At 38.3% G+C, this 24,689-nt stretch overlaps 4 protein-coding genes across 9 annotated transcripts; 2 read left to right on the forward strand and 2 right to left on the reverse strand.

The window, feature by feature from the left end:
• On the forward strand, positions 3,942-5,963 carry LOC18785107 (ethylene-responsive transcription factor CRF3). Its single transcript, XM_007218627.2, has one exon. It carries the CDS (start codon positions 4,582-4,584, stop codon positions 5,677-5,679), a length of 1,098 nt encoding a protein of 365 aa, XP_007218689.2. The 5' UTR covers positions 3,942-4,581; the 3' UTR covers positions 5,680-5,963.
• Positions 12,535-14,635, reverse strand: LOC18785253 (plastid division protein PDV1). Of its 3 annotated transcripts, XM_020558546.1 has the most exons (3): positions 14,250-14,630; positions 13,450-13,497; positions 12,535-13,355 (listed from the first exon to the last, which is right to left on the reverse strand). In XM_020558546.1, the coding sequence occupies exons 1-3, from the start codon at positions 14,562-14,564 to the stop codon at positions 12,855-12,857; spliced, it is 864 nt and encodes a 287-aa protein (XP_020414135.1). In that variant the 5' UTR covers positions 14,565-14,630; the 3' UTR covers positions 12,535-12,854. The 3 variants fall into 3 exon arrangements, with proteins under 3 accessions (XP_020414135.1, XP_020414136.1, XP_020414137.1); XM_020558547.1 differs by lacking the exon at positions 13,450-13,497 and having other exon boundaries at positions 14,250-14,635; XM_020558548.1 differs by lacking the exon at positions 13,450-13,497 and having other exon boundaries at positions 12,535-13,346; positions 14,250-14,629.
• LOC18785297 (inorganic phosphate transporter 1-11) lies at positions 15,567-17,654 on the reverse strand. The gene is made up of 2 exons (XM_007219786.2): positions 16,757-17,654; positions 15,567-16,336 (listed from the first exon to the last, which is right to left on the reverse strand). Exons 1-2 carry the CDS (start codon positions 17,652-17,654, stop codon positions 15,654-15,656), a joined length of 1,581 nt encoding a protein of 526 aa, XP_007219848.1. The 3' UTR covers positions 15,567-15,653.
• Positions 19,142-23,386, forward strand: LOC18786397 (mitochondrial carrier protein MTM1). Of its 4 annotated transcripts, none has more exons than XM_020556133.1 (11): positions 19,142-19,289; positions 19,409-19,709; positions 20,039-20,128; positions 20,760-20,888; positions 21,157-21,216; positions 21,310-21,480; positions 21,684-21,783; positions 22,117-22,208; positions 22,315-22,464; positions 22,728-22,786; positions 22,872-23,386. In XM_020556133.1, exons 2-11 carry the CDS (start codon positions 19,449-19,451, stop codon positions 23,002-23,004), a joined length of 1,245 nt encoding a protein of 414 aa, XP_020411722.1. In that variant the 5' UTR covers positions 19,142-19,289; positions 19,409-19,448; the 3' UTR covers positions 23,005-23,386. The 4 variants fall into 4 exon arrangements, with proteins under 4 accessions (XP_020411722.1, XP_020411723.1, XP_007218080.1 ...); XM_020556134.1 differs by having other exon boundaries at positions 19,424-19,709; XM_020556135.1 differs by lacking the exon at positions 19,142-19,289 and adding an exon at positions 19,316-19,332 and having other exon boundaries at positions 19,424-19,709.

Here is a 24,689-nt window from a genome sequence, read left to right on the forward strand (position 1 = left end):
GCTCGGGTAGCCGCAGCACGAGCTCGATAATACGGGGCTTTTTTACTCACAACCCGCATCTACCCGAAGTATTTCCTGTTCGCCGCGGAAAAATTCGCTGCTCTAGCGGACAATATTCAGGGGCACAAATGCTCCTGTGTCGATAAACAGGGATCAGTCACGATCTCTCTTTCTATCTATTGGGAACATAGAAGATGCTATCATGTACGATACCGACCTAGAGAAATGAGATCTTCAGATCAAAAGAATGAAAGGACCTCTCACCCTCTCTATCTCTCTCTCTCTCTCTCTCTCTCTCTCTCTCTCTCTCTCTCCCCCACGCTTACACCTGTACAGCTTAAGAAAACTGTGGTAAAATTAGGTCCTTAAACATAATAAAGCTCATAATCTGAGACTTAATAAATTATTATCAATATTCTCTTCAACTTGTATTCTTCTAAATTAAAAGAACAAAACAGTGTATGAGTTAAAAGCTCTATATATACATCCTCCAACAACAGATAGAATTCCTCCTACCTGCACTACTCCACTAGTTTGCGTTCTGTCCTTTCCCGAAACTGAAAGTTTCATTCGGACTATAGTTGGACGACCACGGTCAAACTTTATTCTGAGCTGCCGCTGCTTTTTAATTTCCCCCTTAAAACAAATTCCAAGTTGCTGGTACTGGAGGGAGATTCACATGTAAAGTTTTAAATGCACATATATATATATATATATGTATACGTACAGATGAAATAGTCGGTTAATTTAATTGTTATAATCCTAAAAATAAAGGTGAAGTAGAAAATGACTTTTCATGTAATCACAATAAACACCGAGCGAGGCAGAGATGAAGGGCACATGAGGTTAAGTTTCCAGACTCCAGAAAGTCCTAGAAATGTGTTCCATTCATATTAATTCTTGATCATCATGTGAAAGAGTGTGAGAGTGAGAGAGAGCACACCACTTTGTTCATTATTATTAGCACCATATACATATATATATATATATTTATATTTATATAGTCAGTCAGTCTTTGAAATTGAGATATCAGATTTTGCATGCAGGCGTGCTACGCGTGACAAGTCCTTCATGCTTTTGTTTGCCTACAAATGGTGCTCCGTTTGGACCGCTACCACCCAATTTGCTCATAATGCTTCAACCCCACGTATTTTCAAACGCAAACTGATGCTATGTAAACCAAAACACCCCTATCCAAATCGGCAATTTCATTTCTTTTTTTCTTCTTCGAATTCATATTCAGCTATAACCTCTTATAAGGAACCTGTGACTCTCTGTGATTGTGAGGGCCTAACAAACCAATCATTGGGTGCCACATAATGACATTCGCATCGCTGGAGCTAGGAGAGCCCAGGTCACCAGTAACATGAGTTTTTACTCGTCTTTTAGTCTTCGAGTTTTCAACTCGTAAACGAAAACAAACCAAGTCGGCTTTTTTGTTTGATTCACCGTTTGGAGCCAATGTCTGATTTTCATTTTATTATTAATTAAAGTTCAAGCCATGCAAGCATAATATACCAAGACTCACATTTTTGTTACTAATATTTACTTATTTTAGGTATGATTCTCATTCCCATTTATTTAAATAGATATCACTCTAATTACGACAAATATGATACATGTAACATAACATTTTTTTCTTTTCGAAATTTTGACGGTAAGTGGTGCTTGTAACTCTAGTAGTACAACACGTTTCTTAACAAATTTTAAAGTTCGACTCATTCAGACTCCCTTTGTAAACAAGGAGAGAAAAATGTACGGTCAAATTCTTGATACAAGGCCATCCCTGTCTTCGTTACTGCAGGCAAGAAAATATCGTGGAATCTGTTTTTTAGCTTCTGGTCTATTTAAGTTGAGTTCCCTAGTCCTTGGAGCTTTTGCTACTCGCCTAGGAATTAACGGGAGAGGAACAATAATTACAACGACAGATTATGTACTGCCCATATCCTTAAACACACACATATATACAGAAGAAGACAATAGTAGCCAGCCAACCAATTGTAAATGTTGTACGTACTATGATTAGATATGGACCAATGGACAATTAACTTTGTTAATTAGTTAATTAAATGTCAACAGGCTGGGGTCAACTACTCTAATTTATTGTTTTGTACTTGGTGTTTTTCCACGAGTTTCAAAATCAAACCAATTTCGATATCCTTATAATTAAGCAAACATCCTGTTTTCAAAATTTCGTATATTATCTTGTAAACTCGAGAGAATATATGATTTGGACATCAATTCCAAAAGTCAAACTAATTTCTGTTTAGAGCATCCATAATGAACTACCTAAACCATCCTCCTTATATCAAATTTAAGGAGGAAGTGAGAAAACCTACCTCCAACCATACTCCCTATCCAACACCTAAAATAGGGAGACCTCTAGGAGCTCTTAAATTTGAGGAAAGATAAATGACTTCTAGGGGCGCCCTATAATTAAATAATGCTTTAGTTTGATGCTATTTTAAGTATTTATTTAATGCTAATCATTTATTATTATTATTTTATATGAAGAGGGAGCATTTATGTTAAATTAAAAAAAAAAAAAATCATTTACGATTTCCGAAACTATGGAGCATGGTTGGAGTTGAAATTTTATAAGGAGCTCATAAAATAGCTTTTTAGTGTTTTTTTGTCAAGTAATTAAAGGGACAAATTATAACCGAGATTTGTGAAATTTTGACTGTAATCCACAGCACTAGTTACCGTTGATCAAATAAGGTTAATAATATTTGACCACAATTTCTTTTTAATTTATTACTTTTCTTGGCTTTATGTGATAATTCGAGGCTACTTAATTATTATGTATTTCAAAACTGACTCAGAAAATTGACACTTGAGAGTCTGAAATAGCTGTGCTTAACAAATTCTATAATTATGTAAATCAGTTATAGAATTGGTTTCTCGAATGCAAAGAAATTGTGTTATGGTAATTATTTAATTATCAATAATCATTTGCACAAAATATCAAAATGACCGTTACAATACCACGAAGAAATTAGAAACAAAGAAATGAAACCAAATTAATAGCTGGCAGAGAAATTACACGTAGAATTTCTTCTTTGATGTTAAATAAATAAAAATATTAAGTGATAAAAGTGGCATGAATAGTTAATCACACTTGTCTCATATCTTCTACTGAAGTAGACTGATGAAGTGGTAAAAATGGTAAAATACTTGGCTGCCAAAAAATTACTGTTTTTATTTTTATTTTTATTTTTATTTTATTTTTCATTTCCTGTTAAATTAATAAGACTTTATATTTTATTTTATTTTTCTTTTTAAATTTTGAAAAGACTTGCTTTGCAAGAAATTAGCGTAGACAAATTAAGTGATGAGATTGGAAGGTGAGCATATCTCGGTAGTGGGAACAAATAGGCAGAAAAAACCCAGAGACGTACAAAACCCCAATTATAAATGGCGGCGAATTCTAAGTTGCCCGCCACGTTACTCCAGCTGTGAAAAAGTAAATTATTTTTTTAAAGTGGGTTAAAACTAAAAAAACACTAAAATCACTCAACAAGCCAGCACAACTTGAACTGTTACCATTGCAACGGATTACAAAGTGACAACTATACCCTCGCATGCTTACCTTATTTACCCACGAGCGGAAAAGAGTAAGTAAGTAAATTAAGCAACTGAACTCTTTTAAGCGGTCAAACAATTTGACCGACGAATGTAGCAGGGCCGGGCATCTTGGGCCTCACGTGACAGGCCTCACGGAGATCAAGATGCATAAGTGAAATGATATTTGCTGAGTCAGCAGCTTATGATGTTCGCTCATTGGGCCCGAACTTGTCGCGGACCCACCATGTATACGTGTAACAATCTGGACGTATTCTCGGGATGTGGCGGACCGTATATGATATCTCCACGGTCATGACCGGAACGAGTAACCGGCTTCTGATATTTTTACTTACTTTATATTAAATAAAAAATAAAATAAAATTAGAACAGTAATTTGGGATCCTTTTCTAATTTCGGCTGTTGAGATCCTATAAAACAGCGATGGAGTGTTTTGGTGGTCACCGAAACTAAAGATACAAATCGTTTTGCTTCTTCTTCACTCTCTCTCTCTCAACTCTGAAAACATTCCGCATACTTGTTCCACCCCTACCTCCCTCTTGACTCTCTCTCTCTCGCTATATTCTTGTTAGATTACTCTTGAGCACTTTGCTGGGATTTGATCAGAGTTTCCAGATTGAGCCCCCTCAGGTATCAAACACTGTAGAAACGGAAGAAAAACTTCCTGTTTTGCTACTTTTACAATCAGGAGTGAATTGGCTGTGCAGCTTAACTCACTTACCATTTATGCTTTTCTGCTTCCTCCTTTAAAGATCCTCCTTCCTCACCACTCTTTTAACATCATTCTTCCCCTCCGAAACTTTCTCATTTTCTCTTTCCTCAAAGGCTCTTCCCCGTTCTAAGTTTTTGAGTCTTCTTGCTTACTGGTTCTCTTTATTCTCTGCCGCCCTTTGTGGGGTCTCTGATTCTTTTTCCTTCCGATGCGAAGATAGAGAGAGAATCAAAGAGCCTTCCCGTACCACCACTGAGAAAAAAGAACAAATCTTGGACTTGAAAATGGACTCTAGTATTCTATGTCCAATCAAATACACTGAGCACCGAAACACCACAAAAAAATTGACCAAACCCAGGAAGAAACCAACAACAGAGTCTACCTCTTCATCCATCCCGAGAATCGTTCGAATTTCTATGACCGATCCAGACGCCACGGACTCCTCCAGTGGCGAAGAAGACGAGTTTTTTGGGCGTCAGAGAGTGAAGCACTACGTCGACGAAATCATCATCGAAACCGACTTCAGAAACACCTTGGTCCTCCCCAACAACGGCCGCAAACGGTCCACCGTCCAGCCTCCGGCGAGACGGCGGACGGTGAAAAACTCCGTTTCGCAGACCAATGGGAGCAGGAAGTTCCGTGGCGTACGGCAACGGCCTTGGGGCAAATGGGCGGCTGAGATTAGAGATCCCGCCCGACGTGTACGGCTGTGGTTGGGGACCTTCGAAACTGCTGAGGAGGCCGCTATGGTTTATGATAATGCCGCCATTAAACTCCGCGGCCCCGACGCTTTAACTAATTTCGTCTCACCGCTACCCAAGGAAGAAGAGAAGCCAGAGCTTCCCGTTGAGCCTCTCATCGAGAAGGCTGAGCCTGTTATTGAGTCTCTTGAGGTTGAGATCACCAACGGAACGACGTCGGGTTCTGGTTACGATTCCGGGTCGGAGTCTCACAACAATCTGTCATCTCCTACCTCTGTTCTTCACTTCAGAACTCAGCCCAAAATGGAAGAAGCTCATGAGCCGCAAAAGCTTCAGGTATTTGACCAAGTGATGCAGGAGTGTGAAGATGAGACCTGTACGAATTTCGTATCGGACGATTTGGGTAATTATTTGCCTCTGGACTTGCCGTACTTGGATGACGTGTTCAGCTTCCCAGCTCCGGATTCTCCCTTGTTCTTCGATACGCCGATGTTTTTCGACGACGACGCCACCGCCGCGGCCGCGACGCTTCCCGAGTGTTTACTGAAGGAGGATTTCAGCGACATGTTTCGTGACACATACGACACGTCGTTGTCACCGACGACGTCGTCTATGTGCCAAGGAGGGGAGGACTATTTTCAAGACATTTTGTTTGGTTCAGACCCCCTTGTTGTCCTCTGAGACTGAGCCTGAGCCTGAGCCAGTCAGAAGCCACAGTTTTGCCGCCGTTGCCTGACCGATTTCTGGGTCAGATTTTTGTTGTTCCGGACCAAATTTCGGCATCTTTTTTAATTATTAATTTTGCTGTATTAGTATTAGTAATTACTTATTTATTCGTTTGAACATCCCCGTTAAAAAATTGACGGAGAGTTTAGTTGAGTGAGAGTTTTGTGATTTACCGAGTGTATAATTATTTATTAATTTTGGAGGATTAATGAAAATATTTATATAATGTTTTAAATATATACTGGTTTTAACACAGTCATTGCCTTTTAACTTTATCATTTGGTAGGCGTAATTAAATAAATTAAATTTGTTAATTACTTAAGTCACCCACCTTGGCATTCTTTTTGCCCAAACCAGGAGTAGAGAGAGAGTGGGAGTAGTCTACTAGTCGCGCGATTTGCGGTGGTGGCCGGTTAGATTGGGTCAAAATAGGTGTGAATTTGTAGCTCAAATAAGTCCAACGTTTATAATGGCTATTGTCACCCGTTCACATAAATAAAAATTTTCAACTTTCTGCCGCGAAAGGCATAAGCTAACAAAAAATAAATGTGGCCTTTTTTATGGTGAATGTTATGTGATGTATTACTGGCCAATGAGGGATTTAAATCAGAACTGAGCTGGCATCATTACTTTGGCATGCATGGAAAATGGAAAATGATCCTTCCCGCCAAGTATAATGTTTATTTGCAAAAATATTTAGTTGTTTTGCTTTTGATTTTGACTAGTTTTCAAGATGCTACAACTAGGAATTTAGTTTTTTATACTAGGGTTTTTTTGAGGACTTACATAAAATTCTTTCTAATGAAAAGAACGATCCTTACCAATTCAACCAATCCTTGTTGGTTACGAATGCAAATCTTTTGCAACGAGGGTTCAAAATATTGATGTCATTTTCAGAAATATTATGGGAGAAATTAACTCGTGAGATGAATGTTGTTGAATATTATGAGAAGATTCGTGTGGCTATTTATCACAAATTAATTATTTAAGTGGCCCTTGCAATTTGCAAACACTGGTAATTGCGTTGCTTGAGAGTAAACAAGAGGAAGTAGCCCCCATGATTATGTCTCAAATAAGTAGATATTTACATGTTAATGGAAAGACTGAAGAAAAAGAAAAGTAGACAATTAATCATAATTGTGTCTTAAACTTGATTAACCTAGGTATCTCCACTCATAAATATAGAGATTTTACCCTAAACCGTGATGCAATTGGCAATTTGACATTACTCTTTGATAATGTTAAAATGGTAATTAATGAATTACTTTTGTAGCAGCATAATTGGCACCGTAATTATCACATCACATCAGATTAGATTAGAGTTGGATTTTCCGGGTGTGAAATCATGGAATGGAAGGAAAAGGTTTTTAAGGTAGAAACATATAATTTGATTTGAGTTGACCCATTGCCCCAGTCTACCATTATTCCAATCCAGAGGGCTCCTCCATAAGACTGTGGACATGATGCATGGAGCCAGCCGACGGAGGTCTGCTTCTTTTCATTTTTATTGTTGATGAGATTGGTGATGGAGGGAGGGAGATGGGTCCTTTTTCAGCCGGTTGCCGGTTGCCGGTTGGTAAGGAAAATGAAATGAACTGGGTCAATATATGCAAAATCAGAGAAAATGGCATGCAATTTCATACGCTGTGTTGCTGACTGACTTCTCCACATTGCACTTTTGAGTGCATATATTATATATAGAATGAGAATGCCGCAAATAAACATATAACAAAAGTTTGACTATCTATGCTTTTCTTTCTTTCTTATATTTTTCCTTGTTGGCACATAGGCAACTTCGTTTTGCTCTTTCATGCATCTTCCCTTATATTATCAAAAAGGGAAACGCAAATTCAACACCGTTTCCCTAATTAAGTAAGTAAACGCATTATGATCATTAATAATTTCCTAATTGGTGGAAAATACAGCTTTCTCTCTTATCTTTACTGATAATGAGAGAGCAAGAAACAAGTATATAAATTAATTGTCACATGTTAAATGTGCGTGTGTGTTTTTTTGTTTGTAATATATATATATATATATATATATATATATATATATGTCACATGGAATGGAACTTTTAATATCCCGAATGAGGTACCAGGATCTATCAAGGAGACCAAGACCTGGACTATAGATTTCTCTACATGTCTAGAGTCGTCGTAGGCTATGGCTTTATTTCTACTTATGGCTATTTATGTCCTTTTCAGTGTTTTTTTTTCTTTCGGTAAGTTGGTTGATTTGTCATTTATTATCCTCTCTTTCCCTAATGACAATGAGTGCACAATTTAATTAGTGAACTCAATAATCGACTGTCAAAGCACACAAATTTTTAAACACTGTGTTGTTGTACAATGTACGTAGAGACGGAGCCTTTATTCGCGGTTTTATAAATGCGAACATTAAAATAAAAATAAAAAATAAAAAAATCAGAAGAAACATGGATTCGAGTATTATAAATTATGGTTCCCAATTGGAATTTGGACACAGAAAAGTTCGATATACCAAACCAAAGCATGCACTCTCTCTCAATCATCACAAAATGATTGCAAACTAGTTTTTGAAAATTACCACACCATAAAAAAAGTAAAAATAAAACATTATATTTTTCTGGTCAAATGTTACTGTCTCAGTAGTTTCTTTCATGATCATGTTGTTTTTTTTTCACGTGAGATGCTGATGATATGTATCTATGTTCTTAAATTACTGTCTCTGTGTGTGTGTGTTCTTTTTTTCGTTTTTGACACACAAAATAATGAAAACATGGTTAGGTCAAAAGTGAGAAGGTGGCATATATTATGCATCGTGCAAGTTGGTGATGGTGTGCTGACAACTTTAACCAAAACGCATAACACAAACTGGCGCTTTATGTAACAAAGTGAATTCGTCGAGCAACTTTTCTTCCATACTCACTTAATTTTCAATTGTGCCAGCAACGGCCATCAACAGTATTGAGAGAAGGTGGTTGCTGCCAAAAAATAATAGATTAATTAATGGGATGGAATGGGATTAATCATTAATTATTTCTCCTTCTTGTACTCCCATCTACTCTCTAATATATTTAATGAGCGGGGTACATGCAATAATATGTATGTCACTGCTCACCACCATCACCACCACCACCAGTCAACCCAATTTATTTTGCTTCTTAGGGTTCATCACTCATGAATAATTCAAGGGCAGGGATTGTATTTGTAACTATTAAGGGAAAAGAAAACATTTGATTTGAAAGGTTATGGAAATTTCATTTCTGGAGAAAAACCAAACAAGAAGAAGATGGTGGGTGGCTGGGTGAGGTGAGGGGTAAAATGTGTCAACTAGTCAACCTTTGATTCCGAAGACAACTGTCACAGATTGAGATTGTTTCATAACGCATATAAATAGGATCTTCAAAAACAGCAGATGCATGCACGAATAACCACAGTAAATCGTACACGTATACATAGTAATTTTTTTCATTATATAAAAAGTAAAATATATATAAAATTGAAATTCTAAATTTGCTGTTTGTTGTAGTCTGGATACACTGTTCTGTTCTGTGTGGAAGCATTAGTATTTATATATATAGCACACACTTCCTTATTACCTGCACACCATGACCTAAAAGCCCTCCAGTAGCATAGATATTGTACGTATAAGTTAGCTACAGTTGTTCATGCACGCATAAACGGACATTTTGATTTATTGATTAGAATGGGATCGATCCACACCCATTATTATACGTACCAAAGCTCTTACATTATACTTGGTTAAATTCAAATACCAACTTGTATCACTTCTAAGTAGAAAATATTAATTTTTGGGGGTACTTGTCAACTAACCAGAAGGGGGAGGTGTGGGGCAATTAGTAGAGGCAAAGGAGAGAGAGAGAGAGAGAGAGAGAGAGAGGGAGAGAGAGAAAGCAAAAGAAGTAGAGCAGGCTTTATAACTAATGTCAGAGACTAGTTGCAAGTTGCATGCATGGTTACTAATGGGTAAGCCCCTCTGATTTGCTGTAATTTCCAAGTGGGCTTCTTTTTTCTCCTTTCACTGTGTCTGTTTTCGAATTTCAAGTGTTAGAGTTTTTGTATGTATACCAAATTAATGAACAATGACAACACACAACCTGAGCCCGATTGTAATTTGTATCTCTCTATATAGATATAGACTACATTTGCTTTTCTTTCCTTCCGTTCCTGCCTGGTCCCCCCACCAGTTTGGCCTCAGAACAGCAGCAGCAGCAGCTGCCTGCAGCCACTTCTCATGGTTCGCCCACCCTATAATCTTTGATTTTTTTTCTTCTTCTTCTTTTTTGGGGCTACATTAATGCTACCACATGCATTGACTGGAATATGTCTTACAGTTTCATATTCAATAGTTTTAAATATCTTACGAAGAAGTTGTAACTCGAGTAATTACGAGCAATTACCTCCACACTTGAAGTTTTATTGATGGGTCATCAAACTTGAAACAGTTGAGTCCTAAAGTGATTAAGAGAGGCTCCACCAAATCGTGCTTAATTAATGAGAATGATGACTTTTTAGTTGAAGGTTGACGAATCATGGTCGACCTCTCATCACTCACGTTCTCATGTAAGGCAACCGTCCAATCTATCTAACACTATAGTATAAACACTTTCCTTCTTTTTTTTTTCTTTTTCCTTTTTTATAAACAAATTTTAATCTTAATTTTTACATTATTTTTAAAAAAATTAAACAGGTCAGGAGGGCCCATGGGCCAAGAAGACAAATGGGGTGGGTAACACGTGAAAATATATATGGGGCCTCTGCTCTGCAACCTCCCAAAATTGCAACTGTCTCCCATCTGTATACACACGTGGCAAACTCCAGGAGCAGTCAGCACTGCTTATCATGGGACACGTGGCACCGGCACCACCTCATGGATCCCACCCGAGGAAGACGCTACTCAATTTCACCTACCGACAGGGATGGTGAATCGAGTTATGGCCTTATGGGACGGAGAGAATGTGTGACATTTCTCTGTGCATATAGAGGAGAATTTTCTTGAATATGGACCATAGTCTATATGGACAAGATTTGATTTTGACAGTCTCTCTCTATAGTACTCATTAAACTTGAAATCAAAGCAATGTCTTTTCTGTATTCTATTCTTGTAATTTATGTAATAAAATACAATGAGTTGGAGTATATATAATATATCTTTAATATTGTTAAATTCCGAATCGAACATTATTGTCCTTCCCACGACACTCTTCCAATCATTCATTCTCAAAAGGTCCATTGGGTTTTGAGAAATTGAAAAGAAAATTTTGGCATGCACTTGTTGTATGTGCGTTTTAGCAGTCCAGAGGTCTCTGCATATAAAGATACACGGAGCGGGATTGTTGCGTGATGTGAGTACATATGGTACCGGAACTATATGTACTCAAAATCCCGCTCTGGAATGATATGTTAATTGTTTATAATAAACGTGTGAGTGCATGCCTTCACGTGTGTATCTGTGTAAAAAGGACACGACTTCTGCATTTGAGAGGGAGAAAAAACACACAGAAAATAACACTAGGTGCAGTGCAGCAACTTTATTAATGTCGACAGCTCAGCTGGTTCACTTTATTATAATGAGAAATATAACCAGTAGATTGTGTTTTAATCGTTCCCAAAAGATGAATATCTTTTTTCTGATAGTTTACTTAGCATTTCAATCAAACCATTTAAAGACAAAGTCGATTGAGGTATGTTTCCACTTTTACTAAAATTCTTATAAATGCAATTTCCTTTGGTATTTTCGTGTTGACCCGGTGCCTCGTTTGGTTGACATTCTCTACCGAAGAGGACACAAAATCTTTGTTGTCAATTTGAGATCACGAAAGGAGGAAGAAAAGTTGGGAAGGATGTCTGTTTTCACCTTGTCTTCTCATATCATACATGACACGTACATATTTTTTTCTTCAAAAGGGGAAGTTTTTCTTTGCTTCTGTTTCTGTTTGTTACATTACATGAGCTTTTGAGTGATGCACGCATCCAATAGGAAGTCCAAGAAAGTGTTTACACACAGCTGCAAATTATGAGGCTAATTATGTGTTCAAACCCTTTTAACTTTTTTGGTTTTGGCAAAGACCAACACCCCAAAAAGCCTAAAGAATAGAGCAAATTGCTTTCCGACATTATTCCTTTCGTTAATTTGACATTATCCCCCCATCATATATTATTCAATCTGAATTTGGTTCCAATCAAACATGAGTCACACTGAACATTGACAACCAATCCACCAAGGTTGGTCTAACTCTAAATACACAAATGGGTTTGCTTTGCTTGTTTCTCGCAAGTTGCATGTGGTCTGTTGCTGCGGCATGGTCAGCAAGGCTTGGAAAAAGATATCGTTAGAAATAATGTGTGTTCAAATTGGGTGGACCGAAATCAGATTTAAGGGCTTTATTGTTGCCTTTAAAGTGAGTATGAGGCTCCTCCAAAGTCTCACAGGGGTTGGCTCCTGCAAATCAGACAGCCTTTTAGGCGTCCAAAGTCTTGAGGGCTGGCCCCATGTAAATGGATACTCGGTTATCAGAGTTTCTCCGGTTATGATGCATGCAAATTGCAATGCAAGTGGGTTTTCTAGAAATTGGATTGTTGAGTTTTGAGGTTTTGAATTAATGACGTCATTGGTTACCTCCTGGTTTCAATCCCCAACTAGTTTGCTCTTTGACTTGAAAAATGGCTTCTCGCCTCGTAGACTGCTCAGAGTTTGAGCTCGTATTATTAGTTTTGAGAGCAAGGCTGGCAGTTTTAGCGGGTTCTACAAATTGGGCCAACCTCATATATGCCCATTGCCTACACAATCAGAGACGAGCCTAAGTTTGGTATATCAACAATCTGTAGATATCAGAGTGCTCAATATACACAAAAGAATTTCAAATGAGAACAGGGAGGAAGCCGAACCACCTGTAAAAAAACATTTACGGGTATATGTTTACCAAACCTTCGCCCATAGCCTAAAGGAGAAGAGGAAGCTTTATGCCTCTACTGCAGTTTGAAAAAGAACAACCTAAGGGATTACTCATTACCAAACCTCTTTTGCCAAATTCTGCAAACTTTCCGTGGGATGAAATACAACTATACCAACAGTTTGGTTAACTACCATTTAATTCTGTGCTACAGAAATTTAAGACTTCTGAGCTAACCCCTAGCCAATAGCACATCCAAGTTGCTGAAACGACTGGTCGACGAAGTCCCCTCTACCCGGGAAGTTTTTCTAGCATTTCTGTTGTCTTCCAGCTTCTGTGGATGCTCCCTCATAGCTACTTGATTCAGATGCACCAATGCAATCATGCTAACTGCCACCAAACCAGCGTTGCCAAGTATTCCACCCATATTATCCAATTGAAGGGATTTCTTCGCAAAATTGATACTTGAAATGAGAACTTTGATTATAATATTTGACCTCTTCCCTTCACAGGCTTCCAATTTCTCAGCAGGACTGATTGGAGGACCATAAAGATTTTCAGGTGAAACGAAGCGACTTGCATCACAGACATCTCCCACAAAGGCAAGAGCTTCTTCAATAACTTGGTATTTCTTACCATGGTGTTCAGACAATCTCATTGCTAAAACAATACGGCTTTGCTCTAACCGTGCAATCGCAGCATCTCTCTCAGCCCGCTGCTGCACCTGCACAGTCTAGACAAGAAAACAAATTGACATAAGTATACCTGAGCTGGTAACATGCGGAATGTCAAAGTGCAATCCAAACAGAGAGTTTCACAAGCAAAACCACGCAGCAGTTGCAGAAACAGAGTATTTCGTCCTTTGAGCGATGCAACTGTCAGCAACACGCAACAAAGTCACAATATAACTTCAAATCATGGTTTTCAAAATTGAAGTTAAGGACTAATCCTCAACCACTTGACCTTAAGCACTCTTTAGGTAATGCAACACGTTTGTCCCATGAAAACTTCCTACTCATGTACAATGTAACAGAGAAGCCACGTAATGGTCAGCAATCTTCATCACCATTTTTTTTAATCCCTTACTTATCATAATCTCGTTTGCTCTATGGAAACCATTAACAAACCTACGTGTCTCTAATGTCCACCGATCATATTTGGAATTACATTTGCCTCTGCACTAGTGTTCTGCTTTTTATTGCTCTATGCACAAATCTATATCCTATAGAAAGAAGGAACCCAAGCTGAACAGTTTTCATACTACATAAGCACTTAGCTAATTAGTACAGAATTTCAGATACTGCAACTGCATAAACCATATATTACACATTAATTTTGCTTACTAATTTTTCATCTCTTTCATTTTCCCGGCAACCAAACAGAAACTAACCAAATTACACGCACCACCACCAAAAAAGCTAACAAATATCTTTAAAATATTGAAATCCGAATGAGCCATTATTTTATGCAAGCATTTATATATCCACTTGTCTAATTTCTATAATTAATACAGCTCAAACGACTAGACGCAATCAAACATTTCGTCGCTTATTCTTCTATTTTCCTACGGTTTTCAAGTAAGCAAACGGAAATTAACAAGATAAGCCCTAGAAAGCCATGAACTTACATGGAAAAACTCGAGCTGGTCCTCCAGGTTCTCGAGCGCGGTCCGAATCGCATTGAGGCTCTTGGCCTCCCGAATCACCGAGTCATCGTCGTGGTCGTGTCGGAAGTCCTTCACGTAGACGTAGCCGGTTCGGTTCTCATCAACAGCGACGTCGTTGGTGTGCGGCTTCTTCTTGTCGGAACTTCTCAGGGCATTGACAGAGCTGAGGAAGTGAGCTCTCGAAATTGAGTGGATGGCGTCGCTGATCTTATCGTGCAGGTCCCAAATCTTCTCGAGCACCGCCTCAATATCTTCGATTTCCATGTCCCATTTCATGGAGGGAAATTTGGGGAAGAAGAGACTAATTTCTAGGGCTTCAATTTTCAGAGAGTGTGGTCCAGCTGAGACGGTTCGGGTTACTTAGGTGTCACGGGTAAAGTGCGACACGTGGGAGTTGATGTAGCGCCAGCAACAAATAAAGTGCGCTGATACAGTACACACACCACTCTTTTATTCAAATGAGATGCGTAAATCAACGGACAATCTAAGCCGTCCATTTTACTATTTTTCGTCTTTTATGTCACACTTCTAACATATGTTTCCTTTGGGGTTGTTTGATAATAATAGGGTGTTAGTTGGAATGGCCGATTTATTTGGTGCGCTATTGTTCTCAAGTGGTTTAAACCTTCACAATACTAGTGTGGGAGTGTGTGAGTTTTTTCTCATTTCATTTCTTATTTAGAAGGGCTGTAATACACTAAATTCATACACATTACAATGATATTAGGACTCAAACCCATAACTTTTCATAAAGAAGCAATTGTTCAAAACCACTACACTAGTGGGTGCTTTGCACTGACCGTTTAATTTAAATTCAATAGAAAAGTGGATTGTGATATTTATAAACAAGATAGTTTCTGTTAAGTTATTAGAATTGTAAGTTTTCGAATATTAATTAATCAATCATTTGCATAACCAATAAATCATTTGACGGATGTAGTGAGGTGTTTGTGTATTGCGATCACACAACGGATCTTTTCATTAGGTATATATAATAACATATGTTTTTGTAACTAAAGAAAAGTAGTGGCCTAAAATAAGATCGATTCTTTAATAATGACTGTGTAGGTGTAGCAAACAAACATATATATAAGAACATCTTAATTTTCACTTCACTCTATGTTACATTGAGAAATACATGAAAGAAGGAAAATAAACAATATAAAAACCTCACCCCCACTCAAACTTTCTTTCACTTGGAAGTTCACAGCACTTAGCAGCTCTTATTTGTGCCTATAGGGCATGCTTCAGAGCAAATGACCCTAAAGTTGCTCCATCGAGCTCATTTATTGATATATATATCATAACCAAATAGTAAATATTTATTTAATTGATCGGCTTTGCTAATTAAACCTTGTTAATTAACTACCTAGTCACTGATGATGAATTGGTACCAGTCATCTGTGTTCCAGCTGTTTCGCCACTGCCATCCTCACCGGAGATCTCCTCCAACGACCTGCCTTTAGTCTCAGTGACCAAGAACGTGAAACAAAACCCTAGCATGTTCGTAAAAGCCAAGAAGAACATAGCCTTCTGGATATCTTTCGTTCCTTTACCCAAAGTATAGTTCTGCACCCCAAACGCACCCACCATGGCACCGGCCTTTCCAGCCGCCGCACTCAACGCGTGACACGTGGATCTGACCCTGGTAGGGAACAACTCAGCCGGAAGAACAAAAGTGGTGCTGTTTGGGCCGAAGTTGGCGAAGAAAAAGGTGAGACCATACAAGGTTGCAAACATGTACTTGTTGGTTGTGAGATAGTCATATTTGATGCCTATGATCAACATGAAGAAAGACATCATGAAGAACCCTACAAGTTGGATCTTGAACCTCCCGAGTTTCTCGATGAAGAAGACGGTGAACCAGTAACCAGGGAAAGTGCCGAAGAACGCAATCACAAACATGGCTCGTGAGGTCTCGAACATTTCTTGCAGAGCGTTAACCTCAACATCCTTATGTGTCAAACCCATTACCGGGAAAATGTCCTTTTGCGTTAGGTTTTGGCTGTAAAAGGCGATATCCAACAAGAACCAAGTGGTCATTGTACCTGATGAGGGTTTGAGAATTAATACATAAATAATATGGACAAAATATCCAGAGTACCAAAAAAATATTGAAAATATGTTATATCTAATATATCAGTTTAGGTCAGGCGATCAGTCCCTTTGGAGTGATTATAGAATATTATAGTATTACAGTCACATGTTAAATTTTATATACATGTTATAATATAAGTGAATATTTATTAATTCTAATTCTTAAAATGAGGTAAAATAAACCATGTAGTCCCATATATTATAATATATCTACAAAATGTACAACATGACTATATCACCGTAATATTCTATAATTTTTTGTCTCTTTGCATTAAAGTTTGAATTTCTTTCTCTCCCTGTATATTAGATTAATTTTAAAGTAAATTATCAATTCTATAAAAATTTAAAAACATATCAATTCGAAAATATACCTATTAGGTGACGTCCGTGGCGCCTATAGAACTCCATGGATAATAATGGGTACTCATTGGCAGCCTTGAATTGTGCCAACTTCTCTTGTTCAGCTTGGATTTCGATATCCAAAACCTTGCCCATGTCCGCGGCTGCTTGCTTGGCGTTTCCTTCAATCAAGGCAGTGTATCGACCTGTTTCGGGCATTTTCATCCGCCAGTAGTAAGTCACGATTGCCGGCAACGCCCCAATCATGAGCACAATCCGCCACAGATAGTCTGCCTGCGGCTGCGTTGACAACACGTGCGCATAATCCGTAGGGCTGTCATGGAACGCCGGTGCCGGGTAAAAGCTCAGAAAGATTCTCGACAAGACCATCGAAACCAGCCCTGCAAAAATGATCCCCACACCTTGCATTGCGAACACCGCCGCTATGAACGCGCCACGTGTCATTTTGTTGGCGTATTCGGACATAATCGTGGCGGAAAGGGGATAGTCTCCCCCAATCCCAAACCCTAGCCAAAACCTGAAGAAACACAAGGTGGTCATCACAGCGGGTGCTGAGGAGCCAAACGACAGGCCTGAGCAAATGGCGCAAATGACCATCATGATGAGGGTGACCCCGTAAACCTTCTTGCGGCCTAGCTTGTCACCGAGCCACCCGAACACGAGTTGGCCCGATAGGGTGCCGACTAGGGCCACGCCGATCACGATATTGTTGACACGCGGAGGGAGCTTTCCGGGCACTTTTGAGTCAGGGTTGAAGTAGTAAAGACGACCGAGAAGCTTAGAGACAGTGGAGATGCAGAAGAGGTCGTAGGCGTCGGTGAAGAAGCCCATGCCGGCGATGACAATGGCGGTTACGTGGTACCATTGCGTCCGAGCTGAGTCCAGTGCATTCAGCACGGCTAGGGCCATTTTCGTAGTTAAGTTGCTGCTGCTGCCTTAGATGGTTGTGGTTGCTGCTGGTGTAGGACCAGATGATCATCATGATTTTATAGGGAAATATAATTAGTAGGAATTATTAATGATTGTTATGGGATGGCTAAGGATTACAATGACGGACGTTTAGACCTAGGCTGTGAGAGAACTACAAGAAATCACAAAGGGTACGTATCAAGGATATTCTACACATATGCTTTTATGCTTACATTATTGTAATTAATAATTAAGGGTTTATTCTAATTAAGATTATGGTTTAATTTTAATAAATTAATCGCCATGTTGTAAGCTCAAATGCAATGGATTAATATATTTCTTTATATTTTCTTTTACAATTAATGGTAACATATTATTTGGGAGATCGAAGTTATTGGCTGGTTGTGGCATGGCATCCAAGGAGATGAAATTTATCTTCAACAAAGTAGACAAACCCATCAATGTTTGGGGTTTGTTGTTGGTATGTAGGCTAGCTGTGAATTCTGCATTGGCAATTTGGCATGGTCTTGAAATTACACTAGCTAGCTAGGTGTTTGCTTGTCTCTGTCCGAGAAATTGGCATTCTTGAAAATTATGTGGGTTGACAGTTTTGTATTGTATGCACATTGTCGTTGGTTAATTTGGTCGAAGAAATATGCTGTGCATCTTTCGTTAAAAAACAAGGTCATAATCCTTTCGTCCAAAAAAAAAAAAAAAAACAAGGTCATAATCCTAAAAGAAGAAAGGGTCATAATCAATATGACTTGATGGGTTTAAAAAGGAAAATCTGATATTTGGTTTTTGTACTTGTTTGTGTTATTGATATATTATGAGCTTTGCAGATGTGAGTTAGACCAGTTGGCCATAACGGTGAGTTTGTTGCCTTACACCTAATGTCGAGTCTCCCTTTTCTGTAAATTAGATTAATTTGGGATAGTTTTGACTATTTATATTATGAGATTTTATTGTCACTCAAAAAAATTATTCTACACTCATTCTTAATGAAAAAACAAAAGAATCAGGAGTTCAATATTATTATTTTGGGGGTGTCAATAACAATTTATTAATGAAATATGTTTAAATTTGATTTATATGTTCAACTTTTTTTAGTTTCCAGGTAATCAAAATCTATCTATTGTATGAAAAATAATAAAACGGAAAGATTGACTTATGGTCCAAAGAAAAAGAAAACCAAAATTCTAATAATTTGGAAATTAAAATGTAACTTTGCTTGCTTGGTGTTATTCCACGCCGTGAGTCGCGCCACGTCGCACTCACAATAGAAAGCCCTAGAAGAAGTTGAACAACGGCTCCCAAACAAGAAATAGGGCCCTGTTTGTTTCCACCAAAATCAAATCAGGCTAAGTTAAAATTTCAAACTCACCAGTGTAAAGAAATATAATAATAAAAATATTACACTCCTTCCTTTCCCGAAGTTTCATGAGCTTTTATTTTAATTTAAAGTTTTTTAAGTTGTAATTTTGGTGAGTATATAATCAGTTTTTTTCACCAGTAGTAGGTTTACCACCAAAAAGAGTCGCTTTCAGAAACGCTGACAAACGTGGCCCTCACAAAGGACACGAAGCTGATACGCTTCTTCTCCCTTTCCTCTCCTGTAGCCCGCCTTAGTTTATGGTCAGCCTTTCCTCCTTCTCCAAGCAATTTTGAAAACAAATTTGTATTATTTTTTATTTCATGTTCTTTTGTTTCCAATTTTTTATTTAAAAAAAGATAAAGAAATTAAATTTTGTCAGATTGCAATTTATCAGAGATTGAGAGAGAGGCGCGAATAAGATGGTGGAGTTGGAGCGAGCCCAAAATCCATGGATGAGCACGGAGCAAACCCAGCGAGTTGGGATTGACGGTAGAGATTTGTCGAGTCCGGAATCGACGACTACGGATAGAGATGGGGTGGAATTCTCTGCCGCACAGCCTCCCAGTTCAAGCTACAATAACACGTCCGACTGGCAATTGGGCATTGCCGAGCGAGCTTTATCGGCAGCCGGTGCCGCTTTTTTATCCGCAATTATCGTCAATCCTCTTGACGTCGTCAAGGTACGTGCTTTTGTTTCTAGTAGTGCTCTGTTTGGTTTCCGACGAAGTGAGAGAGAGAGAGAGAGAGGAAAAGTAAAATTAAACCGACATTAGGGAAAAACTGAAAGCGTTTGAAGTTTAGATATTTCGGTCAAATGGGACTTAGAATCTACCGAAATTGAGAAGGGCTCTTATGATGAATATCTTGGTTGATCTCCTTGGTGTGCATTTTATCTCTCTTAGTTGCTATTAATATGATGCATTTATTGTATTTAGCAAACGTTTATATGAAAGCTGCATATTGGAAGCATGCACTGAGAAAATGTTCTTGTATTTTTATCTTATTACAGACAAGGTTGCAAGCTCAGGCAGCTGGAGTTCCTTACTCGCATCCACTAAGTAATGTCACAAGTCGGATGGCATATTTTGGGCCAAGCATGGTATGAATGCGATACTTCTCTGTCCTTTTTTTCTGTTGTAGAGGATTGGATTCTATAACATTTGTTGAGGCTGCTTAGTTGTTACATATCATGCAAGTCTACACGGGATTGCTCTAAACGGAAATGAGAATGTGTGATACATACACCGCCTAGGGTGGTTGATAGACCATACTACTGAGTCATGTGATAAGTTGTGTTGATTATTGCATTGATGTCTAGACATGAGTCGTTAAAATTGGTTGGTTTCTGTAAGTAGCTCACAGTTAGAACTTTGAGTGGGATTAGGAGCATGGGGAGTTATATGGATGCATTATCTGCATGAGAGGCTGAGACATGGGGAGTTACATTGTCTCTGCTTGGATTTTTCTTCTTCTTTCTGTTGGTTTCAGGGAAATATTATGTTTCAACTTTTTTTTCACTAATACTTTATGGTGTAGACAAGTGGCTGTGTTTTTGGGTACCTTCACATGTTACTAGCTAATGAATTATATGCTATATATGTTTGATAAATGTATCCCTTCACAATCAGGAAGGTTCTTTACTGACCGTTTTGGCTCTTTGATATTTGGCTTAATGTTGATCTCTGCCAGTATTTGGGCCATTAATTTTGTTTTATTTTATGTGTGCTCAGTTGTTTGCAGATCTAAGGTGTTCACCATCGTGCACACATGCTGGAATTCAGGGTACTGTATCAATTTGTCCTCCTGATTGTTTTAAATACAAAGGCACATTGGATGTCTTCTACAAAATCATTCGACAGGTTGGTCGGTTTTGTCTTGCCGTTTTTAAGTGTATACTGTGCTGAATTTTCATGAAAATGAAAACTGTAGTTACAAGCATGCACCTACTTGTTTATTTCATGATTACATTGCTTCGTTAGTTTAAAGCATGAAATGTATGCATGGTGCTTATCTATGTATAACATTGCCATGGTTAGTCAGTGAAAACATGTGCTCCTCTACATTATGCTGTCTACCGATGCAATAGGTGTTTGTCTATCATTTTGATTTTGGAGTGTGATATCACAGGAAGGATTTTCAAGGCTATGGAGAGGCACAAATGCAGGATTAGCCTTGGCTGTTCCAACAGTAAGCTTCTAATTCTGCTCAGGTCTGAGTTTGGTTTTTGCTGGGGCATGTGATTGCTCTTTCATTTACGTGACTCCCCTTTTTGTTGATCAGGTGGGGATTTACCTACCATGCTATGACATATTTCGCAACTGGTTAGAGGAATTCACTGCCCATAATGCTCCAAGTACGACTGCTTATGTCCCTCTAGTTGCCGGCTCCTTGGCACGCTCGTTAGCTTGTGCAACTTGCTATCCTATTGAACTTGCTAGAACTCGCATGCAGGTAGTTTAGAGGTTTAAAAATTCATTTTATCGTTAATTTTTTTATGTTTTGATGGTTTAAATTGATTTTAGATGTTGTGTAAGATATGTTTGGTAGGTTATGTTATTTTGACAAGTTTCACACTTGACAGGCTCTGAGAGCAGAGGTGTGGAGGTTCTTATTTTTATTTATTTAATTTAAGTGTTTTTGAAAAATGTTAATAGGCATTCAAAGTCATACAAAATGGTAGGAAGCCTCCTGGTGTTTTGAAGACTTTATTTGGTGTCCTGTCTCATGTCAAGACCACTAGTAACGTTCAGAATTGTAAGTACATTCTTCTGATAGTTTGACCTTGGATTGGTTCTTTGAGTTCTGTAAATTTAAGGTGGGTGCTTGTTATTTTCCCATAATTCTAATAGAAGTCAAATTGTGCGGCACAATAAGCAAATGCATCCCAGCAGTTATTAGGAAATCAGATTTTGGTTTGCTATATGATATTTAGCAGGACACCCACTCATTACTTTTCCATGAACACAAATTAAGATTTGAGGAGGAGAGGCACCCCTCATTATGGTTTTCAGTGCAGTTTGGCGTTTTGGATCCAGAATTAAATTTTGTTTGAAGTAAACGATTTTGATATACTCTCTGTTCTAACAGTGCAAGGCTATCGTGTCCTGTGGACGGGTATGGGAGCACAACTTGCTCGTGATGTTCCCTTCTCAGCAATCTGTTGGTCAACCCTTGAGCCAGTATGGATTCATTCTTCTGATTACTTATTCCTTTTATCATTGTTTTGTTCACATCTATTTTTTTCCAGCAATTATTTCAATAACAATGCCTTTTCTGTCTGAGCAGCTCAGGAGAAAACTTCTTGGTCTAGTCGGTGATGAAGCCAATGCAGTCAGTGTCCTTGGAGCAAATTTTTCTGCTGCTTTTGTTGCAGGAAGCCTTGCTGCTGCAGCCACGTGTCCATTGGATGTTGCAAAAACCCGAAGGCAGATAGAGGTATTTTTCTTCTCTCTCTATTCCATTCTGAATTGATCTCTTGATAACCCATAAAAGGAAAAAAAAAAAAGTAAAGAGAAAGAGTTTGATCCTTTTCCCAAACTATTTTTGAAAATGGACTAGATGAACGTAAAGGAGAATTAGCATGCATGTTGCACTTTGTTTATGAAATGGAGTGTCGCTTAGTATTTTAGGTATTGTACTTCTTTGTATATTTGTACTCTGTTCTTATAAACATTTTTCTTTTGGAAAATAAAAATCAGAACGATCCTGTCAGGGCACTGAAAATGACAACAAGGCAAACACTAATGGAGATTTGGAGGTATCCTTCTAATTCATAAATTTCAGTGATAGGCATGTAGATCTTTCCTAGTAATGCACTTATATTGATATTTGCTTTGGGACAGGGGTGGAGGGCTGAAGGGACTGTTCATGGGAGTTGGTCCTCGTGTTGGCCGTGCAGGCCCTTCTGTTGGGATTGTGGTTTCCTTCTATGAAGTCGTTAAGTATGTTCTTCATCAGCGGTATTCAACTTCATGACAGAGGTGGATCCGTGTCTACTCCTTTTTTTGATCCTTCCACGGTGTCCTTAGATGCTGTGTCCAATGACTTGGCATAGGGTAAGGAAACGATTTTTATATGGAAGATCAGCTACCAGTTTTTGTAGATACAATAGCTCTCCAGATGACAAATGTTTTAATCTTTTTCTTGGCCTGCAAGTGCAGGATTGAACCTCTTTTCACCCAATTTTGGTTCACTTTTTTCGCTCAGTTTTGAGAAGAAATTTTGTTACGTTTAGGTCGTTCCCTTGTTTTTTTTTTTGAGAGTTCATCTCAGTTGGTAGATTATGTCGAATAATCTGCTTGATCTGCCTCTTGTTCTCTTTTGGTGTCAAATAAAGCAATAGTATTTCTTTTTGTCATTTTTTTGGTATTGCAGCAGGATTTGGCCAAAACATTCAGTGCTTCTTGAACACTCCTCCCTCCCACCCTCCAATTTTTTTTTTAAATTTATTTAAAAAGAAGGTAAAATCCTAGAATTTCTTGGACAAAAGAAAAAACCCAAAAAATCTCGTGGCACTCATTCAGCCCGTCGAGAAAATGAGCAATCCGAATCCTGGTAATGTCTATGCTTTGTTTCTCAATTTCATCATTTCCATTTTTAAATTTCAAGTTTATGTATTAAAATTGAGAAGGAGGCAAGGCAAGAAATTATCCAAATTAATGTACATAGTAACTAGAGAAGTGTTTCTGATAGAATCAAATCAAGAAAAGAGAAGCAAGGAATCCTCCAAATTAATGTACTAAATTAATGAGATTTATCCAATACTTGGAATATTCAACAAGAATTAACCATACGAAATTAATAAATTTACCCCATACCACATCACACCCACCCTAAATTTTAAACACCTAGCGTGGGCAATGGTTTGTATATATGTATGCTGCTGGTTGCTTCCTTTACCTTCTGGTTCTTTGCATCACATAACTCAGATGATTGATTATTCAGTGGATGAGATATGTGAGAACTAATGCCAGCACCATTAGAACGTATGCTACCCCTTGGTCTATTGCCGTGCCTGCAAAAATACACATAAACAATTCATTTAGCAATCCCCATAACCTTTCCATTCGTTTCCAAATTAAAACACCAAAAAGAAATGCAAATGTTGGTTAGGTGAGTTGACTAAGGCAGCGTGTCTCCTCCCTTGCACCCGATTTCGATTCATTCTTCGTACATTAAAATTGAAAAATATGAGAGCAATGCTTTTTTTTTTTTTGAGGAAGCTTTACCATCGCTTGTTGGAGCTGGAGCCGGAGCCAACCCGGTTGCATGAGCCATGGGCAAAACGACAGCGAAAAAGAGAAGGACAATTGCAACCACTCCAAATGACGATGCATTAATCACTGCCATTTTTCTCCCTTTCTTCCTCCTCCTCCTCCTCCTCCTCCTCCTCTCTTTGTTACGTTACGTAGAGAGAGAGAGAGAGAGAGAAAGAGGAGGGAGAAAAGCTTAGCGCTCAACAAAATGATAATAAATATGAGACAGAGAGAGAGACCAATAAAATGGCTCAAAGGGAAGACCCAAGGGTGGGGGAATTGTGGATCAACAAACGTATGGCTTTTATAGCCATCTATCTATCTATGTGCATGGCAAAGTTGTGGGGTCAGGCCGCATCTTTAGGGGACCCACCAACCCATATGTTTTCTTTTTCTGTTTCTCAA

This window comes from Prunus persica, chromosome G2, assembly GCF_000346465.2.
Source record: "Prunus persica cultivar Lovell chromosome G2, Prunus_persica_NCBIv2, whole genome shotgun sequence".
Classification (NCBI taxonomy): Eukaryota; Viridiplantae; Streptophyta; class Magnoliopsida; order Rosales; family Rosaceae; genus Prunus; species Prunus persica.

Bases quoted from the DNA above. Each gene is read 5' to 3' on its own strand.
- LOC18785107 (XM_007218627.2), top strand. From the start codon at position 4,582: ATGGACTCTAGTATTCTATGTCCAATCAAATACACTGAGCACCGAAAC.
- LOC18785253 (XM_020558546.1), bottom strand. From the start codon at position 14,564: ATGAAATGGGACATGGAAATCGAAGATATTGAGGCGGTGCTCGAGAAG. The intron at 13,498-14,249 runs GTAAGTTCATGG...TGTTGCTGACAG, and splicing joins ACCAGCTCGAGTTTTTCCAT to TTGCATCGCTCAAAGGACGA. The intron at 13,356-13,449 runs GTTTTGCTTGTG...TTTCTTGTCTAG, and splicing joins GTTTCTGCAACTGCTGCGTG to ACTGTGCAGGTGCAGCAGCG.
- LOC18785297 (XM_007219786.2), bottom strand. From the start codon at position 17,654: ATGGCCCTAGCCGTGCTGAATGCACTGGACTCAGCTCGGACGCAATGG. The intron at 16,337-16,756 runs GTATATTTTCGA...AACCCTCATCAG, and splicing joins CCACGGACGTCACCTAATAG to GTACAATGACCACTTGGTTC.
- LOC18786397 (XM_020556133.1), top strand. From the start codon at position 19,449: ATGGTGGAGTTGGAGCGAGCCCAAAATCCATGGATGAGCACGGAGCAA. The intron at 22,465-22,727 runs GTATTTTTCTTC...AATAAAAATCAG, and splicing joins AAACCCGAAGGCAGATAGAG to AACGATCCTGTCAGGGCACT. The intron at 22,787-22,871 runs GTATCCTTCTAA...GCTTTGGGACAG, and splicing joins ACACTAATGGAGATTTGGAG to GGGTGGAGGGCTGAAGGGAC.